Below are 24455 nucleotides of genomic sequence, written 5' to 3' on the forward strand. Positions count from 1 at the left end.
TTTGCCAATATTTTCTCTTGGTCTGTGTCTTGTCTTCTCATTTTCTTGGCAGAATGGAAGTTTTTTGTTTTTTTTTTAAAGATTTTGTTTATTTATTTGACAGAGAGAGAGAGAGAGAGAGCGAGAGCAGGAACACAAGCAGGGAGAGTGGGAGAGGGAGAAGCAGGCTTCCCGCCGAGCAGGGAGCCCGATGCGGGGCTTGATCCCAGGAGCCTGGGATCATGACCTGAGCCGAAGGCAGACGCTTAACAACTGAGCCACCCAGGCGCCCCTACCCCTAGAAGTTTTAATTTTATGAAATCTAGCTCATCAATTATTTCTTTCATGGATGGTGTCTTTGGTTTTGTATCTCAAAAGTCATCACCATATCCAAGATTATCTAGGTATTCTACTATGTTATCTTCTAGGAGTTTTACACTTTTGCATTTTACATTAGGTCTGTGATCCATTTTGAGTTAATTTTTATGAAGGGTATAAGGTATGTGTCTAGATTCATTTTTTTGCATGTGGATATTCAGTTGTTCTAGCACCATTTGTTGAAAAGACTATCTTTGCTCCATTGTATTGCCTTTGCTCTTTTGTCAAGATCGAGTGACTATAATTATGTGGGTCTATTTCTGGGTTCTCTATTCTGTTCCACTGATCTATTTGTATAGTCTTTCACCAATACCACACACTGCCTTGATTACTGTACCTTTATAGTAGGTCTCAAAGTTGGGTAGTGTCAGTCTTTCAACTTTGTTCTTGTCCTTCAATATTGTGTTGGATATTCTGAGTCTTTTGTCTCTTCATATAAACTTCAGAATCATTTTGTCAGTATCCACAAAAGAACTAGCTGGAATTTTGACAGGGGTTGCCTTTAATCTATAGATCGGATTGGGAAGAACTGACATCTTGACAATATTGAGTCTTCTTATCCACAAACATGGAATATCTCTGCATTTATTTAGTTCTTCGATTTCATTCATCAGAGTTTTATAGTTTTCCTTATATAGATCTTGTACATATTTTGTTAAATCTATACCTAAGGGGCGCCTGGGTGGCTCAGTTGGTTAGGCGACTGCCTTCGGCTCAGGTCATGATCCTGGAGTCCTGGGATCAAGTCCCACATCGGGCTCCCTGCTCAGCGGGGGGTCTGCTTCTCCCTCTGACCCTCCTCCCTCTCATGCTCTCTGTATCTCATTCTCTCTGTCTCAAATAAATAAATAAAATCTTAAAAAAAAATCTATACCTAAATATTTCATTTTTTTGATCTTAATGTAAATGGTTTTATCTTTAATTTCAAATTTCACTTGTTGATGGAATATAGCTAAGTGATTCACTTTTGTAATATTAACCTTGTATCCTGCAACCTCACTATAATTGCTTATTTGTTCTAGTTTTTCTGTTAATTCTTTTGGATTTTCATATGTGAAAAAAGACATTTTTATTTCTTCCTTTCCAATCTGTATACCTTATATTTTCTTTTCTTGTCTTATTACATTAGGTAGGATTTCCAGCACAATGTTGAAAAGGAGTGGTGAGAGGGACATCCTTGCCTTTTTCCTGATCTTAGTGAGAAAGCAGTGGCACAATTTTTAATGTTTTGGAATTTGGTGAGATTTTTCTTTGTGGATTAATATGAGGTAAATTTTTGTAAATGTAATGGCTTTGAGGAAATTGGGTTCTTTTTGGGTAAAATATTTATATTTATGTATACACTTACACATATACACTTGTTTAAACATGTATACATATATGTACATATGCCTATAGATCAAGCTTGTTAATCAAATGATTCCCCAGATATTTCATGTCCTTCCTCTTTTCAATTGATATAAATCATTATTTCCAAAGAATCACAGCTCTTAGAACTGTAAGGGACCTCAAAATAATTAGATCCAGATGAGCAGAGTATTGTTATCCCCATGTTATAGTTGAGACACTGGAGGTACAGTAAGATGAGGTGATTTTCCCAAGGATGCACAGCTAATGAATAACAAAATGAGGATTAGAGCCCAGGCCTTTGGAGTGAGACTATAAACAGGATGCATGTCAGGGCGGGTGTCCATTATCCTTCCTGTCTGAAGGCAAACCACATTAATAATATAGATCAATGCTATATTCATGAACTGTTGTTACTAATTAGACTGTTGACTGCATATCCAGTAAGATGCCTGTTTATGTCTATTAGAGAAGTGGAAGGAGAAATCTTCAAGTTGGAGATGCTACTTGAGGATGTTAAAGAGAAAATTAATAAGGGCAAATGTACTTCAGCCGTTTCTCTTCCTGTGAGTTCTCCAATCATCTCGGATGACTTGGCATCCACATCCTCTCCACCCTCAAATGAGGTAATACGGCAACCTACAGCCTAATTTCATGCCAGGAAAAATGTGTTTTATGCATTTATAGAATTCTAATGCATGAAATCATGAATTCTATTTTAATATTTCATGAAAATTTAATTTTCCAAAGTCCCATGAATCATATTATTTAAAATGGAACCAGCTTTTAAAAATTAGAAGCTATTTTAAGTGTTGGTTTTTGAAAGATCTTATTAGTTTAAGATATAACAATGCAGTTTAAAGTGATGAACCACTGAAAGGCTATTTCTTCTGGATGAGGAGCAACATTTTTGTGGATTGTGCCTGGAAGAAATAATTTCTCTTAATAGTTTTGTATTCCCTCTTCTACATAAAGAATAACACACTCAGTGGGAAGAACTATTTCCCATGGGTCCACTTCTGCATTTTCCTTCTCTCAAGTTAAATTCTTTTGGATTGTCTACATATGCAAGATTAGGAATTCAATCACCACTGTCTTTCTACACTTTTTGTTTTTGTAGTTTCAACTATCAGAACATTTCAGACTAAATTAAAATTCTGAGAAACTGAATCATCTGGATAATTGCCTTAACGTGACTCTTTTGTTTCAGACAGCACTTGAAGTCACAGCCTGTGGCTGACACTCAAAATCTGAATAGGTTTTTGTCACAGTTAAGAACAAGATGTTGAAAGTTATATAAATGCTAGCCCTGCCAAAAAAGTGTGTTTGCTCCTTCAAAACACTTAACCTTTCCAGCAAAATTTCATTCATGGCCCAGCTTCCGAGTTAGGCCATTTATATAACTCTGACACACAGTCCCCCACCTCAGGCAGAATTCTTTGCTCAGACCTCTGTGTCCCCTCAGTACTGTGTCTCACTTGTCCCTGTGCCTTTGTACCTATCTTTGTATCACAGACATCTGACTGAGCCCCTGATATAGCATGGATGTTCAGTGTAGTAACCTCTGAGCCCTTGTGAATTTAACAGTCTCAATGCTTCCCAAGCTGTGAACCAGAATTAGTTTCCTGGTGGTGTGAGGGAGCCCAGAGAGTGAGCCTAGCCTTCCACCCAGCAGCTCTCTCAGATCTGGGTTTGCTTTTCTTTACTGGGTCCCAAGTTTACCCGCAACTATTCTGAAATAATAAGAACTCTAGAATTTTGTGATGAGTGGCCCTGAAAAGACAATCTACTGCTAGGATCATTCATTCATTCAACAAATATTTATTGCCAAATGCTAGGCACTTTTCTAGGTATTGGGGTATAACATAAACAAAGCAGACAAGTCACCCGCCCTCAAAATGCTTACATATCTCTAAGGGATCCATACAATGGACAAATAAATAAGTGCAATGCACTTAACATGATACATTCCTGTGACTCTGGAGCCGAACTGCCTGGGTCTGAGCACTGGCTCTGTCACTCATCAGCTTTGTGACCTTGGGCAAGTTATGTAACCTCTCTGTGCCTCAGTTTCCTCTGTAAAATAAAGATAATAATACCTACCTAAGCTTCCAACTCCTCTACTGTGAAAAATCTTTGCAAACTGTAAAGCCCTGAGCCCACAGAATTATTATTGTTTACTTCTCATTATAATTTTGTCATTATCATTTTAGACCTGTGGATTTTTAATCCCAGCACTTGCAATTAATTTATAATGAAATAATCTCAAGTGTGGTCCCCAGACCAAGAGCACTGACATCACCTGGCAGCTTGTTAGAAACTGTTATGATGTTGTTATGGTGTTAAGTGAGTTAATACGGGTAAAGTGCTTGAAATGGGGCCTGGCTCATAGTTAAGCACACTAGCTGGGTGTTAGCTTTTGTGATTATTCAGTAATGGCATGTGACCAAAAGTCACTCACTGTGGGAGGGCCAAGTCACTCGGGAAACTTGGTCAGGGAAGGTAAGATTTGAACTGAGTTGGAGGGAGGGGTAAGAAGGAGGAAGATAGGTGGAGAGTTGGGGAAACAGAGCTACCCTATGACCCAGCAATTGCACTACTGGGTATTTACCCCAAAGACACAGATGTAGTGAAAAGAAGGGGCACATGCACCCCAATGTTCACAGCAGCAATGTCCACAATAGCCAAACTGTGGAAAGAACCGAGATGCCCTTCAACAGATGAACGGATAAAGATGTGGTCCATATATACAATGGAATATTACTCAGCCATCAGAAAGGATGAATACCCAACTTTTACATCAACATGGGTGGGACTGGAGGAGATTATGCTAAGTGAAATAAGTCAAGCAGAGAAAGTCAATTATCATATGCTTCCACTTATTTGTGGAACATAAGGAATAGCATGGAGGACTTTAGGAGAAGGAAGGGAAAAATGAAGGGGAGGGAATTGGAGGGGGAGACGAACCATGAGAGACTATGGACTCTGAGAAAGAATCTGAGGGTTTCAGAGGGAAGGGGGTGGGGGGATGGGCTAGTCCGGTGATGGGTATTAAGGAGGGCACGTATTGAATGGAGCACTAGGTGTTATATGCAAACAATGAATCGTGGAACACTACATCAAAAACTAATGATGTACTGTATGGTGACTAACATAACATAATAAAAAAAAAAAAAAAAGGAACTCCAGGCAGGATGTGATGGTGCCTAGGGGTGCAGTGGGGATGCTGAACTGATCTGAGTCGCCCCGTGGAACTGCAGTTCTAAAGGCAGTCCCTCTGTGTGGCTCCGTGGATTCCTAAGGAACACCAGGGCGTCCTTCGGGGCAGCGACAGGCCCCTTCCTACACAGCTATCGCTGCGGAGGGAGGGCTTGACCAGTTCTGAGAGGAGAAAGGGAGAGCAGCCACAAAATGTCCCCACCACACTCTACCTCAGGTTGCTCCTTCCCATCATCCCAGGAAGGCTGCAATTAAATTCCCGATGACTCTTAGCCAAAGAATCCCCCAAAGTGGGGCCCCCACAGAGCTCAAGAACTGATTCTAAATTCAAACTGCCTAAAAAAACAAAAAAACAACAAACAAACAAAACACCAAAACCCAAAAAACAACGATAACACAGACCAACCAGATCAAATGGCCATGAAGTTGTCCTCCGATCCCAGGGTCATGTCCAGCAGCCCAGCCCTGCTCGGTTCAGTTCCTTCTGTTGGATCTCTGACCATAACCAGTGTTGCTGAGTGTGGCTCTGAACCTGGCATCATCGTGATCACCTGGCTCTGAGCTTAACTAACACCGTGGATGTCAGTGCTGGTGACAGCTGCTGGTGTTGCTAATGTTTCCCACTCTCAGCGCTCGGGAGACACTTGCCTGGCGTACCTGTTCTAGATCAGGGCTTCTCCAGCCACAGTGCACCTAGAAATCCTGTGCAAATCTTACTGCACATAGGCTTTGATTCGGTGGGTCTGAGGTGAGCCTGCGTTTCGAACAAGCTCCCAGGTGACGCCAGTGTTGCTGGTCTGGAGACCACACCTTGAGATTATTTCATTACTAATGAGCTGGAAGTACTGGGATTAAAAACCCCTGGTCTAAGGGAGGGGGGGTGGCTGGGTGGTGGACATGGGGGAGGGTGTGTGCTGGGGTGAGCGCTGTGAATTGTGTGGGGCTGACGAGTCACAGACATGTACCCCTGAAACAAGTAATACATTATATGTTAATTTAAAAAAATGAAAAACAAACAAACAAACCCTTGGTCTAAAAGGATAGTGACAAAATTATAATGTTGGTTCAGAGCTCACAGTTTGCAAAGACTTGGCAGAAGAACAGTTGGAAGCTTAGGAAGGTGAGGAGACTTAGGAAGGTGAGGACAAACGTTAGGGGACACTGGATCCCAGGCCTCCCAGTTCAGGTGGAGGGCACCTGCCTACATTCTGCTCACGTAAATCTACCTTATATGTGAAGTGCAGGGTACCTCTGTACCCCTAAAAGTGAGAAGTCATCAAAGAAAACATAGGGGCAAAGCCTTTTTTTAAATTATAAAAACAATTTATGCTTTTCGCTAAACAAATCAGAAGATAGAAGTATAAAGAACATTTCACAGAGAAAAAAATCATAGCTAATATGTTAGTGTGAATCTGTCAAGTCTTTTTTCTTCTCCACAGACACATACACATTTTTGAAAAACTGGGATCATGCTATATATATTGTTTTATGATGCTTTTTCTCTTTTAACATTCTATCGTGGGCATTTCAACAATCATGTAGAATAAACCTATGGCTTCATTTTTAAGGACTGCATTGTATTTCATTATACCAATTCATTTAACCAATCCCTTGTTGATGGACATTTGTTTTTTTCCAGTTCTTTGATATTATAAACACTGCTTTGGTGACATCATTTTATATGCAAGCTTTGGGCCATACTCGATTATTTCCTTAGACTAAAAATGTTAATGGTTCAAGAGGCAAGAGGCAAGAAAATTCTGATAAACTGGCGCTTAGCAAGGTGGTGTCATGGCCCAGCTGTGCATCAGAAAGGAGCCGTGTCCCCACCCCACCCCCAAGCCCACCCTGGGGATTTTTTTTTTCTTTCCAACCTTCGCCAAAGTGATAAGTGAAACTGGTATCTCATTGTTTTCATCTGTATTTCTTGGACTGTTTGTGAAATTTAACTCATTTTCATATGTTTCTCGGCCATTGCCACCTCCTCTTTGACATCATCAACATTTTAACTAATATTTGCAAAACCGAAACCGAAGCCACTTTTTTTGAAAGGCAGACAAGTTGGAAAATATTAAGAACAAATAACGTGCCATATTGAGGTTTTTATTATACAAAGGGCTCTGACAGGTGACCAAAGGAGCAGGAAAATTGTGGTTAAGAACACAAGCAGAAGGGGAAAGGTTCAAATCCCAGGTCTGCCACTTACTCTCTGTGACCTTGCCACGCTGCTGAAATTCTCTGAGCCTCAGGATGCCAGGAGGGCGAGAAGGAACCAAGCAGGTTGTATGAGGAGGACCTGGCACAATGAGCAGGCCACAAATGGTTGTTGTTGTTAGTAAGGAAACACCGAAAATCTCCAAAAAAGTAATGGACAAAGGAGATGAACCGAAAGTCACAAGTAGGAAACACAGCCAATAAATAAGCACATGGCGAAATGTTTATCTCCTTTAATAACAGAGGCAATTAACACAAGGTGCCACCTCCCCGCTTTTTAAGTGAACAAAAATATTTCCGAGGATAATACCTGATGCAGCGGAAGGCGGGGTCAAACTGAGCTGCCCACATTGTTGGTGGCTGTGTCATCTTATAACGTTTGTGGAAAGCAATTTGGCAACAGGTATCATCACGCAAACATGTTCACGATCTTTGACCTAGACATTTCCTAAGGAAGTAATTCAAAATATGGAAAAAGTGACCTGTACAAGGACGCTTGTGCGAGCATTGTTTATAATGGGGAGAAGAGCACGTTTTCTGTTTACAGAAAGGGTAAAACCATAGTAGAAAATACACTCTGGGTGGTGTCAGGCGTTTCCGTGAAGTAGTGTAATTTTTCTGTGTTAAAAAGGGACATATAAACAATAATTTCAGCCTCTAAATAGTCCTAAAGCCTGTTTTAATTCATAGTTGAATGCATTTCTTGGGAAAAGCTTGTAGAGCTCTACGAAGAGTGGTCAGATTGAGGGATTTAAACATTATCTTCCTAAATCTGCTCATCCTCCGGTGGTGCCTGGGGAAAGTGGAAACTAAGGAAAGAAAAAAGGGGGAAAGTATTCTCTCATCTGTAAACTAGATTTTTAAATGTTTGGAGGAGGAGAGAGGCCAAGCCAGCATTGAAACCTTCTCTCTTTAAGCCCCAGGCCATGACAGCATGGACCCCGCGGAGCGAGAAATCAGAGCAAAGGAGTCCCAAAGCGGTGAGTTCAGCTGCCTGTGTGTGAGCAGCGGCGGGATGAGTCACTTCCTCGCTCACAGCCACATCTGTGTGTGCTTTGTGGTGCAGGAGAACCCCATCAACACCTCGGGAAGGCAGGACCATGCAGAGACGACCAGTCCAAGCTGTGCCTTTTGCCATGGGGTCCTTGAATGGTGAGGACTTCTTGCTGCTAAATCCCCAGGGCAGGTGGGAGCCAGTGCGGGGATAATAGCTCCGGGGAGAGTGGGCGTCAGTTTAAGCGAACAGGTGCCAGAAGCCGCTGGCCAAGTTACAGATCGCAGATCGCGGGGCTGGGCATGCCCCGCCTCCGTCCCGATTCACAAATCCCTCTCACGGTGGCTCTTGGGTGGGGTGAGCATCAGAGTCATCGGGAAGATTGTTAAATAATGCACACGCCTCACCCTCACCTACTGTGTCAGCCTCACCGGGGCTGGAGCCCTGGTAGGAATACTTCTTTTAAATCTGCTCAAGTGATTCTCAGAAGTCCCCTTGGTTAAGAATCATGGCTACAGCCCACGAAGGGTGGTTTGTCCTGTAGGCTCCGTCAGAACATTACCCAGACGGGAGGTGGTCGTGCACCATTCACAGAGCAGCTTCTTGTGATGAGTGAAAATCTGCCCCTTCCCTCCCTCTGTCCCCAGTCCCACTGGAAATAAACCCAATCCCACCTCTCGGGGTTCACTTCTCCCCGTTCTTGGGCAAGAAATCTTCCAGAGGTTAAGAAGCTGTAAACTGTGTCAAGAAAGCATCGATGCAAAATCCTAAGGAGAAATCCTTAATGTTCTTGAAACTTTCTTTGGATCAACTGTTAGCCCATGTGGATTCAGAATCATTTATTTGAAGCTTCTGTCTGTTAGTGAGAGGCGCTACCTCCATGCTCAGGAGGCACCGTGGATGCGGGCCAAAGCTGGGCTAATTTACCTTGGAAAGGTCAAGAGTCAAGGAGGGAGGAGCTGTTAGCAACCATTATTACATGTCCATAATGGGCTCTAATAGAAGCAGATGACAAGATCTGAAGCTCGAAAGGATTCCACCCCAGGAGCTTGTCCTAAGTGTTCTATTGAGTGTCCGCCCCTTAAAAAGTGCATGGTGTTTGTGCTGAAAATGACCATGTGTTATCTGGTGTGGACCATTACTTTAAACCAACATGCTAGTCATTGGCTTTGACTCTCCTTTAAATATAAGGGGCAATAATGATGCCTACTCCCTGAGTCACCCCAGGCCCACTATTTTTATTTATTGAATGAAACCTCAGTTTTGGAATTTTAAAAATTGTATTAAGTATAATAAAAATAGTTTGACATTTAAAAAACATTTTGATTAAGCATTCGCGGTATTAAATACTTCTCTTCCAAATCCCTAGTCTAGACCCTACAGAGACTCTTAAGTATCAAGTCAGGGACTGATGTTCCAGACTAAATTTTCTCTTTTATGACGGACAAGAGGGAAGGAAAAGCACAGCCAAGTGTGAAATCAGATCTAACAATGAATGTACCACTGGGGTGTGAAGTAGAGATACCCATGATTTATAAATTGAAATCTTGGTAAACTACATAATACCTGAGGGATTAATTGAACAAAGGGCTACATATACTCTTTACTTTTCTAGAAGATTAGATATCTCTCAGATGGGACATGTGCTTTATGAAGTTTGCTGATGTTTGAGGGATATTTATATATATGCAGATAAATGATATATGCTACAGATAAAATGCATATCCCTTTGTGCTATGTCTGATGCAGGATTTTGTATTTAAGAGTACGCTTCAGCTACTTTGTCTTCTTGGAAAACTGTCTTCTCAAGTAGAATTGCCCTTAGCTTTTATGTTTGGCAAGAAGATTTTAGTGCACAAAGAAGTTTAAAAGAGGCAGAAAAAGAAAGTCATGTGTGGGACTGAACTCCCTTGAAAGAGATCCAAGTTTTCCACTTTGGAGAGCAGATGTTCAAATGCCCCAAAGGTGGAAGGAGGAGACAGAAAATGAGGTGTTAGAAAATATGTGAGTCAGGAGGAAAGCATGTTTTTCCAAGGGGAGGGGAAGGGCCCAGCTTCTCAGCCCCCAGCCCCAACAACTCCAAGCACAGCGCCTGTCTCCATGGCAGCCAGCAGGCCTGGGCAAGGTTGGGGGTGCTGCATTCACCAAGCAACGTCTGGAGCTTGTCCCCCCTTCCCTGCCCCCCCGCCTCCCCTCCCCATCCCTCCCTCCAGGGGAATCAGTCTCGTTCCTCTCACCAGCTATGTCCGGGACATCAAGGGCACAGTGCCTTCCACACTAAGAATGAGCAACTTTCCTGGAGGGCTATTACTGTATCTCAGGGGCGTGTGAGGGCTTTATTAAGAATTGTGATTAATTAGAATTTTTCAGAAGGAGTTAGAATTTCTGTGAAGAAGGGAGGCTGAAGCAACAGACAGGTCAGAGAAAAGTGTCCTGGTAGACAACTGGAAGGTATCTTTCTGATGCCCCCTGGTGGCCTTGTACAGCTAAAATTAACCCAATGTGCTCCCACCGCTTTGGGAACAAAGCGCCCCCATACACACTGGACAAAATCCAGCTTGCTGGGCGTTCTGGACACACTCAGCTTGCACTTGTGGAGCCAAAGCCACATGACCTAGCACTGACATGGAGCACAGCTTCTTCCCCTGGTAAGAGTTGATTTTGAGACACGAGTATGAAGAAAACCCCAAATCTTATAATTCCGTATTTCAAATTTCTATATTGCATATGTGTGCATGGTGATTAGATATCATCCTCTGGGGAACAAAACAGATTTGCTTTTTAACATTTAGTATACATATTCTTACCAGGCCAAGCGGTGCTGGGTGCGGTTTCTTATAGGAAGGCTCTCAAAAGGGCGGGCAGCTCTGTGTTGAGGACAAGACGCCACTCCTGTATCGTCCCAGGCCTTGATCTAAGAAATTTAACATTTCAGTTTTACCGGTACGCTCACAATCTCCAGGAGAAGTGGGCTAAAAGTTTATGGGATCTTATGCACCTTTTTCAGGAAGGAAAACATGGAGAAAAAAGGGCAGAGAAACACCAACTGCGGAAGGTGTCCCCCTGCCATTCAAGAAGAGGCACAGCACGCAGGTTCGATTCTCAGTAAGTTGAGGGGCCCGGGGCTGTGGTCCGTCTCCATGGGTCTGCTCCCTGCAGGCAGCCCATCTGCCACACCAAACAGCTTTACCTAGACGAGGGTGTGGCCTATTGTATTTTTTTTTTTTTTGCAATATGTAAAAAATTAAAAATGGAATAGATTCAAATGGATCAAATGTGGCCAGACAGGGTGAAAGTGCCCACCTGTGTTTGTGCGGGAGTCCCGGGACTCCATGCACTCAGTTGTGAGGTGGCCTCCACTCTGGGTGTCATCCTTCCAGCATGACCCAAAATCCCCACCTGGTGAGCTTCCTGGCCATGGGAGACTTGCTGCCGACTTGTCCATGCACATTTCACAGAAGCAAAGAAAATTGCTTCTTCTGGGAGGAGACTGGGAGAGCACGCAGGGCATGGAATTCAATGATTTTTAGTCAGAGGAGTTTTCCTCCAAAGGTAGTTTAAGCAGAAAAACATCCCGTGGCAGAACCACCCTGGTTGAGGAAGAGGTGAGGCCAAGGCCTGCCTGTTCAGGCAGCTCCTGAGCATGAGAGTCCCCACCCGAGTCTGGTCTACCCTGTTTATACACGAGAACCGAGGCCGGAGACCTAACGAGGCTTGTTTACGCTCATACAAGCTGTGGGCCAAGAGCCTTTCCTTTGACCCAGTGTTCTTTCTGTTCTGTCATGTGTAGTTCTACTTCTTCTCCGTAGATGATTCATTTTCTTCTTCTTCTTTTTTAAAGATTTTATTTATTTATCTGAGAGAGAGAGAGAGAGAGCACGAGCAGGGGGAGCAGCGGGGGCAGAGGGAGAATCAGACTCCCCGCTGAGCAGGGAGCCTGATGCAGGACTCGATCCCAGGACCCTGGGATCATGACCTGAGCCGAAGGCAGATGCTTAACCGACTGAGCCACCCAGGCTCCCCAAAGATTCATTTTCTAATAGTCATAGTAATGTTTCATCAATTGAATACCCACAACACCAGATGCCGTACCAGGACAGGCTTTCCAACTGTAGTCAGAAGGCTCTGGGGGTCCCTGAGACCCTTCTGGGGGGCTGTGAGACCCTCTCTTTTGCAGCTACATATCCGTGCAAGGCCAATACTGCAACTGACTGAATGCAGGTGCAGCCATCGAATCCAGCTGCCTTCTAGTAAGCCAGGTATTCAAGACACTTGCCAAAACATAAAATACTGCCACTCTTCTAATGCCTTTCATTTTTTTTTTAAAGGTTTTATTTATTTGACAGAGAGAAAGACAGCCAGAGAGGGAACACAAGCAGGGGGAGTGGGAGAGGGAGAAGCAGGCTTCCCGCAGGAGCCTGACGCGGGGCTTGATCCCAGGACCCTGGGATCATGACCTGAGCCAAAGGCAGATGCTTAAAGACTGAGCCAAAGGCAGATGCTTAACGACTGAGCCACCCAGGCGCCCCATGCCTTTCATTTTTAAAAATAGCTTTTTTGCATTAAAAACCTGTTATTGTGGGGCGCCTGGGTGACTCAGTGAGTTGAGGGTTGGACTCTTGGTTTCAGCTCAGATCATGATCTTGGGGTCATGGGATGAAGCCCAGCATTGGGCCCTGGGCTCAGCACGGAGTCTGCTTGTCCCTCTCCCTCACCCTCTGCCCCTCCCCACTCTGCGAGCTCATGCACGCATGCTCTTTCTCTCTCTCTTAAATAAATGAATACAATTTTTTAAAAAACATTTTAAAAAGCCCGGGTGCCTGCGTGGCTCAGTCGGTTAAGCATCTGCCTTCAGTTCAGGTCATGATCTCAGGGTTCTGGGATCGAGTCCCGCGTCGGGATCCCTGCTCAGAAGGAAGTCTACTTCTCCCTCTCCCTCCCCTTCCGCTCCCCTTGTGCTCCCTCTCTCTCTATTAAATAAATAAAATCTTTTTAAAAAATTTTTTTAAAAACCCTTATTTTATCAGCATGAAATGAATTTACTGTTGGTTTTAAATGACATAATAAAATATTTTTAAATGTTTCAGTTTAAAATTCTATTTAAAAAAAGCCTTAGGACTTTCCTTTCAGTCTTGGGAAGATCTGAATGATTCTGCACAAGCAAAAATGACTTTAAATTTATAATAGATCCCTCTCTACCAGTCCATCTTCAACCGACTGAATGTCATATAATAGCTCTTCTCCAATGCAGGGTGAGATTTTTCACCACAGGTACAAAAAATATATTTTGTATATTTTGTATATTTTGTATATTGGCATATATTATGATACAGCATAGATAAAAACTATAATAAGTAAAGCTCTTTAGGGTTCTCAATTTTAAGAGTGTAAAAGGGTTCTGACATAAAAAATTTGAGAACTGCTGACATAGTGCATAATATTTAGCTATCCTTAAATCCCTGTAAGTAGGAATTATTATCTTTATTTTACAGATAAGGAAATGGAGGCTCAGAGAAATTCAGTAACTTGCCAAAGAGCTGGTGTATTTCTACTGCTGTATAGTGAAGTATCCCAAAATATAATGGTTCAAAACAACAAACATTTTCTATCTCAGAATTTCTATGGGTCAGGAGTTTGGGAGCAGCTTAGCTGAGTGATTCAGCTCCAGTTCTCTGATGAGGTTGTAGTCAGATGCTGGCCAATACCACCATCAGCTGAAGGCCTGACCGGGACTGGAGAATCTGCCTCTATGATGGTTCACTCACATGGCCATTGGGAGGAGGTTTTAGTTCCTCACTGTGTGGGCCTCTCCAATAGGCTGAGTGTCATTATGACATGGCAGCCAAGTGATCCAAGAGAAAACCAACATGGAAGCTTCAGTGTCTTTTATGACCTAGTTTTGGAAGTGATACATCATCATTATCACTTTATTTGTGACAAGCAAGTCACTAAATCCAGCCCACACTCAAGGAGAGAAGAATTAGGCTCTACCTTCTGAAGAACATATCAAAGAATTTGTGGACATATTTTTAACCATCACTGCTAACTAATGGCAGACCCAGACTTCAAACTCAGGTCTATCTGAGCCTCATGCTCCTTCCACCATACAGCCTTCTCAGGGAATGCCTTCAATCCTTTATTGCAATTTCCTTGAGTTATGGATTGAGAAGGAATTCAATGACTTTTTTTTTTTTAAAGATTTTATTTATTTATTTGGCAGAGAGAGAGATAGCGAGAGCAGTAACACAAGCAGGGGGAATGGGAGAGGGAGAAGCAGGCTTCTTGCCGAGCAGGGAGGCCGATGTGGGACTCGATCCCAGGACCCTGGGATCATGACCTGAGCTGAAGGCAGACGCTTAATGACTGAGCCAGCCAGGCGCCCTCAATGACTATTTTTTTAAAGATTTTATTTATTTATTTATTTGAGAGAGAGAGGGAGTGCATGCATGAGTGGGAGGAGAGGAGCAGAGGGGAGGGAGAGAATCTCCAGCAGACTCCACACTGAGCACGGAGCCTGACTCAGGGAGCTCAATCTCTTGACCCCGAGATCACAACCTGAGCCAAAACCAAGAGTCAGACGCTCCACCAACGGAGCCACCCAGGCGCCCCTCAATGACTACTGACTGAGATATGGAAAAGAAAAAACATCCCTAGAGCTCACCCCATTGTGACTTACTCTTTGAAAGATAATGTTACAGGGGCGCCTGGGTGGCTCAGTCATTAAGTGTCTGCCTTCGGCTCAGGTCATGATCCCAGGGTTCTGGGATCGAGCCCCGCATCGGGCTCCCTGCTCCGCAGGAAGCCTGCTTCTCCCTCTCCCACTCCGCCTGCTTGTGTTCCCTCTCCCGCTCTCTCTCTCTCTCTCAAAAAATAATAAAAATCTTAAAAAAAAAAAGAAAGAAAGAAAGAAAGTGTTACAAATGAGCATAATCACCAGAGTAGCAAGGCAGGTAGCGTCGGCAGAGTCTTTGTCCCCTGGTCTCACCTCTCCTGGAGCCGAGATGTGCTCACTTGTCTGGCCCAGGCTCTCACACTCTAGCCTTACCTGGAGGGCTCCATCGCCCACAGCCTGCCAGGTCCTAGACCTGCACTAGACACACACGCTCTCTACTACTAGCCCCTCTGTGGCACAGATAACGGCAAAACTATAATTCAGTTTCCCATATCGGCTTATGGAATTGATGTAGAGAAAAACCATCTTTCCAACTGTCTGGGTGACAAAACACAAGCTCTTGGCCACAACAGGGTCTGAGAAAAGAATGAGGGTGTATCAGGGCAAATCTGGAAAAATATTGATCTTGCATTTGTAATTGGTTCAGTGGGCCACGTTCTCACGGACCCATCCATTCAGCAGACCTTCCCTAAGCACCTCCATGTGCGAGTAAATTCTTGAGGTTTTCCTATCAGATCTGTTACTTATCAAAACATCTCTCATTTGTCATACGGGGATTCCAAATGTCATTCCGAGGCTGGCAATTCCCCTTGGGAACACAACTGGGGAAGTGGACACTTTGGCGCCAACTGGTTAGAGCTGCCACACTTTATGACTCTAGTGAAGAAACTCACACTTCTTTTGTGTAACTCGGGCTTTTCCAGGTTCTGCTGCAGGCCCCAGCTGCTCTTCTGCTTCTGGGACTAGATTACAGAATAATAAATGTGAGAACTGTGGCACTAAGAGTCATAATTCCCGAAGAGTCTGTGGCAAAGAGCCACTTGAAGGTGAGCGTGACGCGGGGCCCTTGCACGGAAGGCGTAAGTGGGGACAGCTGCTGTCCGCGGCAATGAGTTGTATTTTTCATCTTCTCTTTTTAGAATTTCATTACAGATACAACATGCCAGGACAGAATTACTTAAATCCTAACGAAAGAAGTGCCTTTATCAAACTCTGCTTTTTAAACGAAAATAAAAATTCTTCACCTTGTAAGTACATCTGTTGCACAATCTCATCTTTGTAAGCAGGCTGGTCTCCCAGGCGTGCGGGACCCCCATCACACCGGCCACTGTTTCCCTTCGGGGGCAGGGGGGGGCTGCCCTCTCCAGCCTGCTGCCTGGCTCTCCAGTACTCACCTGAGGCCCCCCGCATCCTGGATGGCCAGAGGCTGGGCCGGGGCTGGGAGATAGGAAATCCTAGCAATAAAGGACTCCGAAAGTTATTAAGTGCTAACTCAGTGTAGGTTGATAACAAATAATAAATATTTGCTACACAAATGACCAACTGAAGAGTCACCACTAGTATTGCTATCATTCAGGAGTGGTGAAAGCTTTAAATATGTCCCTACTAAAAGTCAGCATGTAAAGAAACAGACTATTTTTATACTCCTTAAACATGCTAATTTCAATGCAAAATTTTGCTGTCTTTGGAAAAAATTAAAAGCCCACAAACATTTATTTATAAAGATGAATAAGACAAGGCTCCTCCCTCCCCAAGGAGTTCACCATTTATTGAAAGGAACTCGTATCCAAATAAGGGAAGTTCGTGGCAAAATGCGGTGCTAGAATTAACAAAGTCAGAGTGTGCTGAGGGAACAAAAGGGAGGGAAGGAAATACTCCATGCTTTGCTTCTGACCCACAGCCATATCTGGTTCTCTGACATCCTCTCCTTGTGGGAAAGTTCATACCTCCGGCACTTTCTCTCCTTATCTGTGGACAGGGCATCAGGGAGACTGTTTCTTATCTTTCACAATTGCCAATTTCCAAGATGAAGGAATGCCATTTCCCAGATTGAACTCAGCTGTGCGTCCCCTATGCACCCCCCCCAGCTGCCAAATCCTTCACATGCATGTATTCTCTCGAGATGACAGCCACTAAAACTCTGCAGAAGCAACAGAGCAGATTTCTTTACTATCTCTTTGGCCTTTGGGTCTACAGTCCGTGAGACTTGTCATTCCAGTATATGAGGGAATGAGGGATCAGCTGAGTCATCTGAAGTGTGACTCTGAGCTGCATTAGTAAATATATAGTGGCCTAGAAGGTAGAAGTCATAAGGAGGCATTGCTCAGTGTTGAAAAGAACCTTCCAGAAATTGGAATGCAGTGGGTTGTTGTGGGAGGTCCTGAGCCCCATCTGTAGAGATGTCTCTACAGATCCCATCTGGAGACAATGTACTTTGTCAGGATGTTGCAAACCTGTAGACCAGACTAGAACTGGACAAGATGACCCTATGAGCTTCTATGTTTCAAATAAAATCCAGATTTATATTTGGAGACTAGCAAAAGATTAGGACTGAACTCTTTAGTACCTCTGCTCATCACGACTTAAGTTCGGGTGGTCAGCATGACTAATTTGGACTTTCTGGCTTCTGCTCTGCCTTCCATGTCTGAGGGACAATGTCTTCCAGTTCCCTTGTCAAATGGGACCCTCCTGAGGGGGAATGAAGCCTAGTTACGAGAGATTGGTGAATAAGACAGGAGACCAGGGAAGGACAACCAGCAACAGAGAAGGCATATTTATTGGCCATCGACTCTCCTCTCTTCCTTTCCCTGGCTTTCTTCTTGTCTTCCGTGGTGTCTTTCCTACGTTTATCTTCTTTTCTGTTTAGTCTCTATTTTCTGGAATTGTCTTAGTCATGTAATTTAGTTTCTGACTCCTAGAAACCTTGCTCATGGGTTTGGAGAAGACTTCAATCCCCGTCAAAGGGATTATCTATCCCTCCACTTGTCAGATGAAGTAGTTGAGTCCACAGAAGTTGGACGGCATGCTCAGATGTCACACAGCTAGCACCCAGCGAACCTAAACCTAGACTCCTGGTCTTGTGGCTACTGATAAAACTCCCTTTAAAAGTTGAATTTCTTAAAATGAATAAGTTGAATTTCTTTTCCTGAATTCAGAATACTTGATAGAAAGTTCTTTGTTTTCTATGTTCCCTAATTTTCTTACTTCTTAAAATTTCATGAAATATTTCCTTCATACAGAAAAGTTCGGGAAATGATACCCATATATCCACCATTTGGGGATCATTTGTGATGCTCTGAATTTAATCATAGCTAACATTTTTCAGCTTGTTCAAAGCCAGAATGGATCTGTTCCCAGACATCGAATCCAAAATCCTCTCATGATGAACATGAGCCCATACCAGGAAAGTAAGTATTATTTTATTATTAATAACAACAAAAATGACTACCAATCAGTTGGGTACATACAATGTGCTTAGTGCATGAAATTACTGGCCCAAGATCACCTAGATCATAAGTAGTAAAGCCAAGATTCAAATCAAAGTATGGCTGGTACTTCAAACATTCATTTATTCTTCAACAAGTATTTGAGTGTTAATAGCAGCCTCTTGTGCTGGGTTCTGAGGACACAGTGAAAAATTAAACTACTGTCCCTGCCCTCATGGAAGTTACTTTTTTGGTAGAAGAGCCAGTCTTTGTAAGTGCCAAAAAGGGGGTGTACTGAGTGCCATTACTTAATTTGGAGGTTCAGGGAAGCTGAACACCAAAGGATAAGTGTGAATCAACTAGCAAGGGGATGTAGAGGTAAGAGTGAAGACATTCCAGTCTAAGAGAGCTTGCTGGAATGGGAAGGCCCCTTGGCAAGTTCTGGATCAGTGTAGTACGCATGGCTGTGGGCCATGATGGGGCTGGTGAGGGGAAGCTGGTGGGATGGGTAGGGCCAGACCATGCAAGGGCTTGTCGACTACAGGAAGGATTTCAGACTCTGGAGTATAATAAGCCAATGAAGGTGTTTGTAAAGTTTCCTAGTGTTTTAAAAGATCATTCTAACTACCAAAGGAGTGGGAATGGAGTAGAGGAGTCAAGGATTGGAGCACAAAGGCCAAGTAAGAGGCTGGTGCAATATTCCAGGTGAAATGATGGTACCTTGGCCAAGGGTGGTAGAGAAGGAAAGAGAGAAGTCTAGTATTCAAGAGCTCTCTAGGAGGCAGAATCAATAGTGTAGCAGAGTGGTTAATAGTTCAGGCTCTGCACTCACCCACTCAGTCTGAACTCACTAGCTCCTACGATAATGCAGTGCAGTGTTTAAGAATGTGGCCTCTGGCGAGGTCTTGGGTTTGCATCTTGGTTCTGTGTCCTTGAGCTGGTTGCCTGACCTCTCTGTGCCTCCCTTTCCCCACCATTATTTCCCCATTATTCCCCAAATGGGAATCATAATAGTGCCAAACTCATTGAGGATTGGGTCAATACATATAAAGCACTTGGAAAGGTACCTGGCATTCAGCAAGTGATGGCTATTATTGTTGATCATGGTGACCGACTGGAGGTAGGGAGACAGAGGACTCTGAAGCCCACGCCCTTTCCACTGCACCACACTGCCCTGCTCTGCCTGGAGTTTTTCATTAGCTAGGGGCTCCTTATGCTCATGTTCTCTGATGCTCTCAACTGGACGATAGATCCAATGTGTTAAACTAACCTGCGGAACCAACTCATGTGAATATGGTGGTGGGGGTGGGGGGGAGGATGAAGGGAGGCTTTGGGTCACAAGCATTTGAAGCCAGACTTTCTGGAGATGACTGCTACAAGTGTCCTATGTACCAAAGAAGTAATGCTTAACAGAAGGAATCTCAAGCCAGGGGGACGTGAGGATGGCTCCATGGCCCACCTGTCAACAGGCAATGTCTTGTGGCATCTCTTAAGGCCACTACTCATTGTTGTGCAAAGCATAGCACCACGCAGTGCCCTTCGCATACACTGTGAACGAAACCTCCCAGAGCTATGCAGTGCGCAACTGCAACAACCGTACGTGGTGACACTGGCCCCCCTTATTCACCCAGACCATCAAGAGACAGAGTCATACTTATAGTGTAGTAGGCAAGGGGAGCCTGCTTAAAGAGGTGCTGCTTTTATCTTTCTACTGCTGCTGCCTCCTTACTTTGTAAGCTCACTGGTGCTAGAATGAACTCAACTCAAAGTGCCTGCAACTGATTTGTGTGCATTTGTTTTATAAATATGCAGGGTAGAAGGTTGGCCCGAAAAGAATGAAAACCTAATAAAAATCAGAGTTTTGCCTCTTTCTGTGGCAACGGAAGAAGAGACAGATTCTGGGAGAAAACACCCTTCATGGTTGTGGAACAAACTATTTCTGTGGTCAGCCACAACAGGACTATAGGCGAAAGGCAGAGAGAGCACAAACTCCTCACCTCCAACACACACACACACAGACACACACACACAGCCATTACTGAACCACCACGAGCTCGAGGGGAGAGGGCAGTTTTATACAAATATGCTTTTGCCCTCCAGAAAAAATCTTAAGGTTTTCATGACCTACCATTCAGACCTTGCTAAAACCTCACCCCATTTCCACTCCTGCAGGATTTCTGGAAGCAAATCCTTAAGCAACTTTGGCAGTACTGAAGAAACAGAATCTGAGGTGAGGACTTAGAAAAGAAAAACAAAAACATTCTAGAATCCTTGCAGCTTGTAAGTATGGTCTTGACCACAAAACCTTTTAAATTATTACAGTATGGGGGCACCAGAAAATGCTCCGCTAAACACAATTTGTGCTCAGCACTAACACAGAGACACACAGCCTGAGCAGCCACATGGTTTGTATTATTCCTAAATTGGTTCCAAGGGAAATTTCCTGGAGAAAGTGTTTTGTGGGTGGTGCCTTGGCTACAGGATCCCTTGGGCCAGGAGTGAAGGCAGCAGAGACTGTTTCCAGCCGCTCCCAAGTCTGTTCCAGTGACACTGGGGTTAGAACTGCCTGGTTCCCAATTTTCCAGTCAAATCCCAGGCCACTTTCAAATGCTTCCAACGCAAGCACTAATCCCCCTGGGTGCCCTCTCAGGGGTTATGACTCCTCCGTCCCCTTCGACAACCCCCAAAGAGCTTGCCTTCCTTCTCACAGATCTCTTCCTCTGTGGCAGGGCAACAGCCTGGCAGGTTGCTGATCTCACCCTCTGATTCACACTCATTGGTCATGTGTTGGGTCTTTTTTTTTTTCTGTCCCTTTCCCTAAAAAATATATTCCATCTCAGACTGGTTTCCTAGGAAACCAACTGTCAAAAACAGGAACAGACTGGGTGGGAAAAGAATACTCCAAAAATTCCACCTTGCAATGTTTAATAATGAGATAACCCAATTAACAGAAACAGTAACTTTAAACAAAATGTGTGGACTTTTCCTCTGTAGATTTTAAACTCGTCTTTGGATCATGCCCTGAGGACAGCAACCATTTTGAAAGACACTACTGATCGAATGATTAGAACTATTGCAGAAAATCTTGCCAAAGTACAGAGATGGAGGAATCAACTGAAATACTAGTTCGACCCAAGGCAACCGAGGACTTTAAAAAAAAGAGAAATGCAAAGAAAACTCATCTTCCCCCCAAAAGTATCTTATACCATTTAGGAAGGTGACTTTCTAGAGAAAATACCAAAACTGTAAGAAATGGGGGGGCACCAAGTGCTTAAAAGGAAAAAACAATGGACCCTGATTCTTAAAATTGAAATCAACAAGTATTTATTTTAAAATAAATCTGTTATTCCTAACTCATAATAAAAGAAATCAAAGCAATAAACTAGGAGTGCCTGGCTGACTCCATGGGAAGAGCATGCGACTCTTGACCTCAGGGTCAAGAGTTCGAGCCCCACCTTGGGTGTAGAGATTACTTAAAAAAAAAAAAAAAGGATAGAACCAAACTATACCTTTGCCTGTAAGTATGGCAAAAACTAAAGTTTAGAAAAGCCAGTGTCAGTGAGGCTGGGGGTGACAGGTGCTCTTGTACCCTGGGGATGGAAGTGTAAATTGGTATAACCTGGTGGGAAGGCAACTTGGTATCAAATCCTACAAATGTAAAAGCACTTGCCTTCTGAGCAGAAACCCCACTCTTAGCAATTACTTCATAGGTGACTCACACAATAGGCCATCGTATTACACATGGGTGGCCACTGGAGCACTGAGGGAAAGAGCCCCCAAGTGGAACGATCTAATACTCTGTGGGGATTCATAAATAACGACAGGCATCCAGTTAGTGCTCTGCACCACTGGAAAAAAATGAGGTGGATAATCTTGCAAGATAGTGAAAAAAGGCAAGACAACTAATAATATATGTAGTGTGACCTCATTTGTGTATGTTTTTCAAAGGGCATACGTATTTTCTGGAACGATACACAAAAATATTCAGTGGACCTCCAGGAAATGGAAACTGGGCATCGTTCAGGGAAGGAAGAATCTTTACTTTTACTTTCTGTATGGTATGAAATTCTTACAATATGTTTATAATATAAATTACATGAAGATCTCTTGAAGTCAGATGCAAAAATGTTAGTCCTAGATTAATGAATTTGGGACAAAGTGAAGACAATTCACTAAAACTATGTACTGGGGATTAACTAAATGTATAGCACTTCATGTAGAATGTCAGAACAAGATTTTGATTTGCTTCTTTAAGACTGCTTTATAACCTCTTTAATGACAGAGCAGCACATGATTGGCTCTTTCCCTGCTTCCTGAGGTCTCTATTTACTCAAAACAGTCAACAAATGGTTTCCCAACCCCCAGAGCTTTGCTCAGTGGTAAAGAGAGTTGAATCCATTCCCACTTTGAAGATTCTTGTGGCCAAGGCAGCTGCTATTTGTCTAGCTGGCTGGAGAATGGGCTATTAATATTTAACTTTGGGGCTTGGAAATTGGTTTAGGGTGCCTTAGAAGAGATAAAGCAGAGGCCAGGCTGAAGATGTCTCTGACTTTGTGGCTGAAGGTACTTGGTACTTTAAGTCTTGGCACCATAAGGTAGAGAGTGAAGACTGGTAGTAGCATTTTTATTTTTTTTTTAAGATTTATTTGATAGACATTGTGAGAGAGGGAACACAAGCAGGGGGAGTAGGAGAGGGAGAAGCAGGCTTCCCGCTGAGCAGGGAGCCGGATGTGGGGCTCGATCCCAGGATTCTGGGATCACAACCTGAGCCAAAGGCAGACGCTTAACCAACTGAACCACCCAGGCGTCCGTGGTAGTAGCATTTTAAGAGGAAAAAAAGGGAGCTTTAACTGTGTATATGCTAAGAGGCTTCTAGATTCATCACTTACCTAAATTTAATCACAAGTTGAAAACCTGCTTTGTGTGCCAAGCATCACTATCCTGTCCCCAAGTTTAAAATTACACTTCCCTGGCTTGAAGGGTTCTCGTATGATTCATTAGTTCTTAATCTTTTCTGGGTTCAACCGTCTTTGAGAAACTGAAGAAAGCTATGGAGTCTCCCTCCCCCATGGTCCCCTCTTGCAGGGAAAAGGGATATAAGAACACACACAATTTTTAAAAGTTCATGGACACCTAAAGCAAACCCACGGAACCCAGGTTAGAAAGGACCACCATAAATGAATGTTCCTAAACCCTCCACTAACCTTTAGAGAAACATTAACTATTATAATCATTTATTTAAAAATATGGCTCATCTCTGCTTTATTAAACTAGATCCTAAATGTAATTTTACATTTCCTTAATGATTGAGGATTATCATGAACCATCACTGCAACGTGCTTAATCCAAGAAACAGAAACAGGGCAATGTCCTTAAGATTTTCTGGAAAAGTGCTAGGCTCTGATTTACAAAGATAACTTTATGTTTACTGATCCTGTAGCCTTGGCTGTCTCCTCCCTTCTTTGTGCAAATTTTGACAGATCTCTCTTCTAATTCTGCTGCAGTAACAGACCAGAAAAACAAGTTCATTAGCGAAAAGTAATTGTATTTCTAATGCTGAGTCAAGGGGCTCACCATTGCTGAGAGCAGGGGGATGGCAGCATCCGCCGTCCAGAGGCCTCTTTCTGTGTACTTCCAACAGGTAGCGGTGCTCCGGTGGCTTGAGGCTGCCAGGAGCAAGAAGCAGGATGAGGGGCAGTGCTTTTAACTCTTTAAAAAAAAAAAAGTCCTAGCCATCCACTTTATTCGATTATACAAATGAAAACTCATCTTTTAATCACTCCTTTCAACTGTAATCTTACGGTTAAGGATTTAAAATAGACCTAATTCATACTAAATTTGAATATGTTTATTTTTATTTTTTATTTTTTAAGATTTGATTTATTTATTTGAGAGAGAGAGTGAGAGAGAGCACATGAGAGGGGGGAGGGCCAGAGGGAGAAGCAGACCCCTGCCGAGCAGGGAGCCCGATTCGGGACTCAATCCCGGGACTCCAGGATCATGACCTGAGCCGAAGGCAGTCGCTCAACCAACTGAGCCACCCAGGCGCCCTTGAATATGTTTATTTTTAATACTCAAAATGTTGTTTTGGTAGTAGAAATTTTACTGTGGGATGAAGACTTTGTTGCTCCTTTGATTTTTAAAAGAAAACTGCCTGCAACCTGACAATTCACAAAGGGTTACAAATACCTGAGTTATGGGGGCATCACATCTTACAAAATAAACT

At 43.4% G+C, this 24455-nt stretch overlaps 2 protein-coding genes across 8 annotated transcripts in view; one reads left to right on the forward strand and one right to left on the reverse strand.

The window, feature by feature from the left end:
* AKNAD1 (AKNA domain containing 1) overlaps nt 1-21611 on the forward strand; it is a 56181-nt gene extending 34570 nt beyond the window's left edge. The window contains exons 7-15 of the mRNA XM_064587531.1: nt 2174-2330; nt 3987-4050; nt 8061-8289; nt 11139-11236; nt 15728-15850; nt 15944-16051; nt 18130-18211; nt 20330-20459; nt 21224-21611. Coding sequence (XP_064443601.1) covers nt 2174-2330; nt 3987-4050; nt 8061-8289; nt 11139-11236; nt 15728-15850; nt 15944-16051; nt 18130-18211; nt 20330-20459; nt 21224-21355 — 1123 coding nt within the window. The 3' untranslated portion in view covers nt 21356-21611. The remainder of the gene's footprint in view (nt 1-2173; nt 2331-3986; nt 4051-8060; nt 8290-11138; nt 11237-15727; nt 15851-15943; nt 16052-18129; nt 18212-20329; nt 20460-21223) is intronic.
* STXBP3 (syntaxin binding protein 3) overlaps nt 1-24455 on the reverse strand; it is an 86265-nt gene continuing 61810 nt past the window's right edge. Inside the window, exons 20-22 of one of the 7 annotated variants that reach the window (XR_010410802.1) lie at nt 23804-23895; nt 10939-11045; nt 1-7585 (exon numbers count right to left, since the gene is read on the reverse strand). The gene's annotated coding sequence lies outside the window, so the exon portion shown is untranslated. Of the gene's footprint in view, nt 23896-24455 lie in introns of all 7 variants that reach the window. The other 6 variants (XR_010410801.1, XR_010410800.1, XR_010410799.1 and 3 more) reach the window with 6 other exon arrangements.

Source organism: Mirounga angustirostris, unplaced genomic scaffold (assembly GCF_029215605.1).
Source record: "Mirounga angustirostris isolate CCGP_5_RB_7025 unplaced genomic scaffold, mMirAng1.0.hap1 SCAF_4, whole genome shotgun sequence".
NCBI lineage: Eukaryota > Metazoa > Chordata > Mammalia > Carnivora > Phocidae > Mirounga > Mirounga angustirostris.